A 9479-nucleotide genomic window follows, 5' to 3' on the forward strand; every position below is an offset into this window, starting at 1 on the left:
AAAAAAACAACAGCAGGTCATTAGGAGGATCTTTGACTAGAATTGTTGTAGTAGGTGCTTAAAAACAGCAGTGCATTCCTGTCATATAAAGGATCTTTGACTAGAATGTTTGCAGTAGGTCCTTAAAAACAGCAGTGCGCTCCTGTCATACAAAGCATTATTGACAAGCATGTTTGCAGTCCTTCTAAAAATAAAAAAACAGCAGTGCGCTCCTGTCGTATAGAGGATCTTTGACACGCATGTTTGCAGTGCATCTTACAAAAAACAGCACTACACTCCTGTGATATAGAGGATCTTTGACTAAAATTGTTGTAGAAAGTCCTTTGACTAGAAGGTTTGTAGTAAGTCCTTTAAAAAAACAGCAGTGCGCTCCTGTCATATAGTGGATCTTTGACAAAATCTTTGCAGTTGGGTTTTAAAAGAAGAGCAGTCTATTCCTCTTATGTAGAGGATATTTTACTAGATTTTTTGTATCAGGTTCTTAAAAAAACAACAGTGTGCTCCTGTCATATAGAAAATATTTGACTAGAATGGTCGCAGTAGGTCCTTAAAAACCAGCAATGCGCTCTTGTCATATTTGACAACCATTTGTTGCAGTACATCTTTAAAAAACAGCAGTGCACTCCTGTGATATCAAGGATATTTTACTAGAATTTTTGTATTAGGTTCTTAAAAAAACAGTAGAGTTCTCCTGTCATATACAAGATCTTTGACTAAAATTTTTGCAGTAGGTCCTTAAAAACAGCAATGAGCTCCTGTCATACAGAGCATTATTGACAATCATTTTTGCAGTCCTTCTAAAAAAAAAAACAGCAGTGCACTCCTGTCGTAAAAAGGATCTTTGACTTGAATTTTAGTAGGAGGTTACTAAAAAAACAGCAAAGCGCTCCTGTCATATTTGTGTAGCACATCTTAAAAAAACAGCAGTGCACTCCTGTGATAAAGAGGATATTTCACTAGAATTTTTGTATTAGGTTTCTTAAAATAACAGCAGTGTTCCCCTGTCATATAGAGAATCTTTGACTGGAAAGTTTGTAGTAAGTCCTTCAAAAAAGCAGCTTGCGCTCCTGTCTTATAGAAAATCTTTGACTTGAGTTTTTGCAATAAGGGTTTAAAAAAGAGCAGTGGAGGATCTTTGACTAGAACTTTTGTAGTACATCTTAAAAAAAGAGCTGTGCACTCCTGTCATGTCAGTAGGAGGATCTTTGACTAGAACTTTTGTAGTAGGTGCTTAAAAACAACTGTACACTCCTGTCATATAAAGGATATTTGTCTAGAATAGTTGTAGTTGGTCCTTTGAAAAACAGCAGTGTGCTCCTGTCATACAGAGCATTATTGTCAAGCATGATTGAATTCCTTCTAAAAAAAAAAAAAAAACAGCAGTCTGCTTCTGTCGTTTAAAGGATCTTTGACTCGAATGTTTGTAGTAGGTCCCTAAGAAAACAGCGGTGCACTCCTGTCATGCAGAGGGTCTTTGAATAACATTTTTTGCAATATGTCCTTCAAAAAACAGCACTGTGTATCCACCATATAGAGAATCTTGGACTAGTGTTTTTTGCAGTTGGTCTTTAAAAAAACACGGCCGTTCACCCCAGTCATGAAGAAGATCTTGGACTAGCATTTGTCCATTAGGTCTTTAAAACAACAAATTGCGCTCCTCTCAATTAGAGGATCTTTGACGAGCGTTTTTTTAGTAGGTCCCTAAAAAAACAGCAGCGTGCCGGTGTTATGTAGAGGATCTTTGTACAACATTTTTACTGTATGTCCTTCAAAAAACAGCAGTGTGTATCCACCATATAGAGAATCTTGGACTAGTGTTTTTCGCAGTTGGTCTTTAAAAACCACAGCAGTTCACCCCAGTCATAAAGAGGATCTTGAACTATCATTTTTCCATTAGGTCCTTAAAACAACATATCACGCTCCTCTCAATTAGAGGATCTTTGACTATCCATCCATCCATCCATTTTCTACCGCTTATTCCCTTTGGGGTCGTGGGGGGGGGTGACGGTGCCTATCTCAGCTACAATCAGGCGGAAGGCCCAGTACACCCTGGACAAGTCGCAACCTCATCGAAGGGCAAACACAGATAGACAGACAACATTCACACTCACATTCACGGATCTTTGACTAACCTTTTTGACATAGGTCTTTAAAAAAAAGAGCAGTACACTCTTATTATAAAGCGGAACTTGGACTACTATTTTTGCAGTCAGTGAGGATCTTTGTACTGATGTCAACACTGAGTGACAGCAGAACACATGTAGAGGTTCCCTGACGAGCATTTTAGCTGTGCCTCCAGTGACAGAGCCGGGAGGAGGATCTTTGACCGGCGTTAGCCTATTGCCCTCGGTTTTAAATGATGACACACCTATTGGGAATTTTTAGCAATTACCTAATTCTTCATCGGCAAAGGGTCCCTTGACTCCAATTAAGTCCTCATCCATGTCATCCAACCAGTATCAGTTGTCTTCCCTTTCGACGTTCACTCCCTGCACACACACACACACACACACACACACACACACACACACACACACACACACACACACACACACACACACACACACACACACACACACACACACACACACACACACACACACACACACACACACACACACAAACACACACACACGCACAAACACACACTTATTACATCCTTACCCGGCAAGCGTTGAGTGCTGGGTTGAGTAAACGGCAGACAAGCGCTGACAGACGCTCTCTCCCGAGTTAAATCAATTAGCTTCCTACCAGCAGGGGGCTGTAATGTGTTTGCAGGTCCCGCCGGGGTCAGAGGGTTGTACGCAGGTTGACCCCATGCTGCACAAACACATATGTGTACAGTGTATGTGGGATTCGGGCCCAAGTCTGAGTAGAGGAGTGAACTAGATATTATTTATGAATGGAGTCTGACTTAGAGTATATGTCTTATGATCCGCTTTGCATTTGGCCGGTAGTTGTAGGAACTTGCTGGTCGGGGCTCTGCTTTCTTTCATTAAATTTTCGAAGCCAGATGGAGGATCTAATATATTCCGCGCAAATAGTGTGCAGCCCAATTTAGGGCAGGGCCTGTTCTTGATTGGAAATCTTTTCCTCTGCTCCATTCATTACGGGTCTCATTATCTCATTGTCTTGTAAGCCAGACCAGAGGAGATAAGCTGTTTGCTTGACGGATGTTTAAACGCATCATCTTATCGGCCGACAACGTTCCGGGATGCTTCTCAATTGTCAAAACAATTCATTCTAAAAAGTATCAAACATGTAACGCCGGTTCGGCATCGTGGTACTGGGTTCGATTCCCTCGAGGATGCGTCAAACGAAGAACACAACAAAGGTAGGATCTTACAAATTTATTAACAAAAAGTGAGCTCGAACAAAAACACTGGAGCTAATAAAAAGGGAAACAAAAGACGCTAGCGTGTAAGCTAGGAAATATAAAGAACTAAAACTTGGCACGATGGCACAAAAAGTAAAAACAAAGATGATTAGCATGTGAGCTAAAGATGACAATAGGGTGGCTTAGCTAATGAGCTAGCGAGAAAAACATACCTGACGTTACTTGTTGCATGTGAGCAAATTAGAGTCCCAGAAAGAATAAACAGAAGAGGCTGGCTTACAAAGGAGGGTGATTAGCTGAAGCAGGTGTGCGGACCGAATGTAGCAGGTGCACTAATGAGTAACCATAGTAATGGACAAAAACAGGAAATAAACGGGTTAGACGAAAAATGAAACAAAGATGGAAAAATAAACAACATGTAAAGATCCAAGTCACGGATCGCAACAAAACAAAGTCGTTACCTTATTTTGCGGACTGTTAGACACGGTTAAAATCCTTTTATTTAATCAAAAATCGACAGTGCGCCTTATCACCCTACCTGCCAACCCTCCCTCCTTTCCCGGGAGAGTGTGACGACCGAGTCGCATCGTTATGCGGGGTTTGTTCTCCCAGGAATGCAGATCGGGCTTCGGACACAGCGTGCAGGTAGGAACAAAGGATTTATTTAGAAATAAATCAAATGATAACAAAGAAAAACTTGCTCATAGCACTTAAGGCAAAAACTAAAGGAGCTAGGGTTGGAGCTAGAAGGTAAAGGGTACAGAACAGGAATCAAACGTCGTCATCTGTTGTAGAAAACAAATTCGGAAGCTAGACCGAGTAAGGCCAGGGCAAGGACTAAATAGCCCTCTGATTAGTGCCCGGGCAACAGGTGCGCGTCCCGAACACTAACCAGAGGCAGGTGAATGTAATTTGCCGTCATGGCAACTCAGACACACAAACTGAAAAGGTGCTGAAAACACAAGGGCTACAGATCATAACAGAGAGTCCCGAATTTCAATGCCCCTCCCGAAAATCTCCCTAGGCAACCATTCTCCCGAATTTCAACCGATTTCCACTCGGACAACAATATTGGGCGTGTGCCTTTAAAGCCCTGCCTTTAGCGTCCTAATTGCAAACAATTAAAATGATGTACAAAGCAAACTATAATTAACGATATTATACTTGGAGTTTGAACAGTTTTCAGGTGGATCATTCTAGTACGTTGTATAATTTATTTGCCTAATTAATTCCATAATTTAGCTGTTAGCGAAGAAAAGCCTTTGTATAAGATGCAGAGTTCATAACTTTGTAAAAAAAAAAAAAAAAAGGATCGGCTAATAAGCTAAAGTACCAATGATTGTCACACACACACGAAGTGTTGCGAAGTTATTCTCCATTTAACCCATCACACTTGATCCCCCCCCCCTGGGAGGTGAGGGGAGCAGTGAGCAGCAGCGGTGGCCGCGCCCAGGAGTCATTTTTGGTAATTTAACCCCTAATTCCAACCCTTGATGCTGAGTGTCAAGCAAGAAGGTAATGGGTCCCATTTTTATAGTCTTTGGTATGACTCGGCTGGGGTTTGAACTCACCTAACGATCACCACTAGGCCACTGAGCAGGTGGTGAGACGCGTAACGTAATGACAAAAAATTTGCCAAGAAACAGCCCGTATCCCCAAACTCTACGTTTGTCAGTTACCAATGAGCATGCACCAACTGTGCAGGGTGTAAATAAAGGAATAGGTGGTGTTGTGGGCGTTGAGTCACAAAGATCTATGTGTTCAGGTCCAAGGTTGTCATGTGATGTTTATCTTTTTTGTTTTTGTGTGGAGAAATAAGAAAGCAATTCAGTGAAAAATGATGTTTCTCTTGTCTGTGCAGGAGATTCATCCCCAAGAAGAATGGTCCGAGCTTTGACCGTCCTCCGTGTTGGATTCCATCACCGTGACGGTCCCCACGTGGACTCCCAGAAGAGATATCACACAGGACGCCCGGCCGACCCGTGTATCTGCCTCGTTATCGTCGCCTTCCAATAAGGCACGGACGGCAGAGACCATTAAAACGTTTGATAGATAGGAAGGTTTGGTGTCGAGGGGTTGTTTGCCGCCCGGCTGCTTGGAGATCAAGATAATAGGAGTGGAGAGAAAGAAGAACAAAAGTGCCCGTCTGACATAAGCTGAATACAAATTAGGATTCATCTCGCCGCACGAGCCGGGGGGCCGATCGATGCTTGAAAACTGCATTGGACAAATAAAGTCGGCTTCGGTTACAGCGCCATTAGCTGGGAGCCCGAATGATGGGATTATGGTTGATATGAAGACGGCATGGGGACTGAAGGGGAATAACGCCCCAGCTGTCTCCGAGGCGTGGCTCCTGGGGTGTGCTTCAGTGAAGAGGATCACCAAAAAAAGATGGAGATGGACAACATCTCCCTGGACTACTTCACCGGCAACTTCACAGACAGTCCCGATCCCACGGTGACTCCCTACTGGAGCGGCGCCACGCTCCTGGGCCTCCAGATATCTCTGTCGGCGCTCCTGAGCGTGGTCACCTTGGCCACGGTGCTGTCCAACGCCTTTGTCATAGCCACCATCTTCCTCACCAGGAAGCTGCACACGCCCGCCAATTTCCTGATCGGCTCGCTGGCGTCACCGACCTGCTGGTGTCCATCTTGGTGATGCCCATCAGCATCCTGTACACCGTGAGCAAGACCTGGTCGCTGGGGCAGATTGTCTGCGACATCTGGCTGTCGTCCGACATCACCTTCTGCACGGCGTCCATCCTCCACTTGTGCGTCATCGCCCTGGACCGCTACTGGGCCATCACGGACGCGCTGGAGTACTCCAAACGGCGCACCATGCGGCGGGCGGCGGTGATGGTCGCCGTGGTGTGGGTGATCTCCATATCCCATTTCCATGCCTCCGCTCTTCTGGCGGCAGGCCAAAGCCCACGAGGAGCTGACGGAGTGTATGGTGAACACGGATCAGATCTCGTACACCCTGTACTCCACTTTTGGAGCCTTCTACGTCCCCACGGTGCTTCTAGTCATCCTCTACGGGCGGATTTATGTCGCAGCCCGCTCCCGCATTTTTAAGATGCCGACGTCGTCCGGGAAACGCTTCACCACGGCACAGCTCATTCAGACCTCGCAGGCTCGTCTCTCTGTTCCCTCAATTCGACCACCAACCAGGAAGTGCACCTGCATTCCTCCGGCGCGGGGAGTGCCGAAGGGCGGCGGGGGGTCGCCGCTCTTCATGAACAGCGTGAAGGTGAAGCTGGCGGACAGTGTGCTGGAGAGGAAGCGCTTGTGCGCGGCACGAGAGAGGAAAGCCACCAAGACTCTGGGTATCATCCTGGGAGCGTTCATCGTCTGCTGGCTGCCGTTCTTCGTGTTCACGCTGGTCATGGCCATTTGCTTAGAGTGCTGGTCCCACCCCGTGCTTTTTGACGTCTTCACCTGGCTGGGATACCTCAACTCGCTGATCAACCCGGTGATCTACACCGCCTTCAACGACGAGTTTAAGCAGGCCTTCCAGAAACTTATCAAGTTCAGACGTTTCTCCTGAAAGAGCCGACTGATAGAAGATAGTGAACATGCTTATTAGTTTTTACGTGGACCAGCTCAGTGCCATACCTCCTTGGTCCTCAAAAACATGCATGCTGAAAGATAAGACTTGCACTCACCTAAAAATACTTTCCATTAGCTCATGCAGACATTTTTCCAGCGTAAGGCGCCAAAGGACGGCGGCAGAGACTTCTTTTTGATTGACGGTACAATGAAATCTCCAAAGTCAAAATTTTATTTGCATTCAGTGGCGCTGCTTGACTTGTTCTAACCCCGCGCTCCCCTACGGGCCAAAACAGGCGTTATGTGACATGACTGTTCAGTTTGACGGTTTGTCAGGGAGTTTTGTTGTTGTTGTTGTTGTTTTTTAATACAATCGCATTGTGTTGTTGATTGCAACATTGTTAGAAAAAGATACAAAGTGTACACACCTTCTCTTAAGAACTCTTTCGGCCCAATTGACTCCCATTAGAACTTGTGTTTTTTAACAGACTGTAATTACGGTATATTTGCTCTGCATTTTCCATGAAAACAGATTAATCTGATTTTTTGCCAACTGAAAAACAAAAAAAATGCTGTTTTAATGCAATTGCAACCCCTTAACCACCAGACGTTGCCAGAAAACCCAAATGCACAATTCTCTGAGCTTTGATTAGCAGAAACGAGTCCACAGACATATACCGCTGAATTACGAGAAAGAAAAATCTTAGGCAGAGTATATAAATAAAAATCGATTTTTCAAAAATTTGAATTGATTCTGAATCGCATAACACAAACCAGTGGTTCCCAACTTTTTTGTATCCGCGGACCGGTCAAGGCTTAATAATTTGTCCCAAGGCCCGGCTGGGGGGTGGGGGGGTGTCCTTTTTTTTTTTTTTTTTTTCGTTGTCATGAAAAAGGGACGTTTTTGTCATGAAAAAGGGAGGTTTTGTGGTTGGTGCACTAATTGTAAGTGTATATAGTGTTTTTTAAGTTGATTTAATTATAAAAAAAAAAAAAAAAATTTAATTTTTTTTTAATGAAAATGAATAAAAAATTCTTCTGCGCCTGGTACCACTGACATAAACAATTCGATTCATATTCGAATCGGTTTTTCCCCACACCCCTAATATATATATATATATATATATATATATATATAATATATATATATATATATTATATATATATAGGGGACTACTGACATAAACGATTCGATTTGATTCGATTATTTCTATTCGATTATTTTCCCCACACCCCTAATATATAATATATATATATATATATATATATATATATATATATTAGGGGTGTGGAGAAAAATTGATTTGAATACGAATCGAATCGTTTATGTCAGTGGTCCCCAACCACCGGGTCGTGGCCCGATTGGTCCCAGGCCGCAGATTTTTTTTTAATTAATTTTCATTAAAAAAAAAATATATGTATATATAATATATATTATATATATATTTTTTTTTTTTTTTTTTTTCTTTTTTATTAACTCAACATAAAAAACACAAGACACACATAATTAGTGCACCAACCACAAAAACCTCCCTTTTTCATGACAAAAATGTCCCTTTTTCATGACAAAGGAAAAAAAAAAAAAGGACACCCCCCCCAGCCAGGCCGCGGGACAAATTATTAAGCGTTGACCGGTCCGCGGATACCAAAAGGTTGGGGACCACTGGTTTATGTTGTGCGATTCAGAATCAATTCTAATTTTTGAAAAATCGATTTTTTATTTTTCATTTTTTTTTATTTTTAATTAATCCAACAAACCACTACACAGCAATACCATAACAATGCAATCCAATCCAAAACCAAACCTGACCCCAGCAACACTCAGAACTGCAATAAACAGAGCAATTGAGAGGAGACACAAACACGACACAGAACAAACCAAAAGTAGTGAAACAAAAATGAATATTATCAACAACAGTATCAATATTAGTTATAATTTCAGCATAGCAGTGATTAAAAATCCCTCACTGACATTATCATTAGACATTTATAAAAATAAAAAATAAGTGTCACAGTGACTTACACTTGCATCGCATCTCATAAGCTTGACAACACACTGTGTCCAATGTTTTCACAAAGATAAAATAAGTCATATTTTTGGTTCGTTTTATAGTTAAAACAAATTTAAATTATTGCAATCAATTGATAAAACATTGTCCTTTACAATTATAAAAGCTTTTTACAAAAATCTACTACTCTGCTTGCATGTCAGCAGACTGGGTAGATCCTGCTGAAATCCTATGTGGTGAATGGATACAGAATCCTTTTAAATCGGGAAAAAATAGTTTTTGAATCGAGAATGGAATTGAATCGAATCGAAAAAAAATCGATATATTATCGAATCGTGACCCCAAGAATCGATATTGAATCGAATCGTGGGACACCCGAAGATTCACAGCCCTAATATATATATATATATATATATATATATATATATATATATATATATGTGTGTGTGTGTGTGTGTGTGTGTGTATTTATAATTATTGCAGATATATTAAAAAGTATTTACAGCGCTTAATTTTTTTCACATTTTTTTATGTTTCAGCCTTTTCCAAAATTACATAAATTCCTTTTTGTCCTTAAAAATCAAC

The 9479-nt window shown here is 41.9% G+C and overlaps 1 protein-coding gene across 1 annotated transcript; it reads left to right on the forward strand.

Moving 5' to 3' along the window:
* The first annotated feature begins 5202 nt into the window (after positions 1 to 5202).
* On the forward strand, positions 5203 to 7546 carry LOC133548811 (5-hydroxytryptamine receptor 1D-like). Its single transcript, XM_061893744.1, is given in 3 exon segments — positions 5203 to 5960; positions 5963 to 6225; positions 6227 to 7546. Coding segments are annotated over 3 exon segments (1152 nt in total). The 5' UTR covers positions 5203 to 5728; the 3' UTR covers positions 6884 to 7546.
* Positions 7547 to 9479: the final 1933 nt, after the last annotated feature.

This window comes from Nerophis ophidion, linkage group LG03, assembly GCF_033978795.1.
Source record: "Nerophis ophidion isolate RoL-2023_Sa linkage group LG03, RoL_Noph_v1.0, whole genome shotgun sequence".
Lineage (NCBI taxonomy): Eukaryota > Metazoa > Chordata > Actinopteri > Syngnathiformes > Syngnathidae > Nerophis > Nerophis ophidion.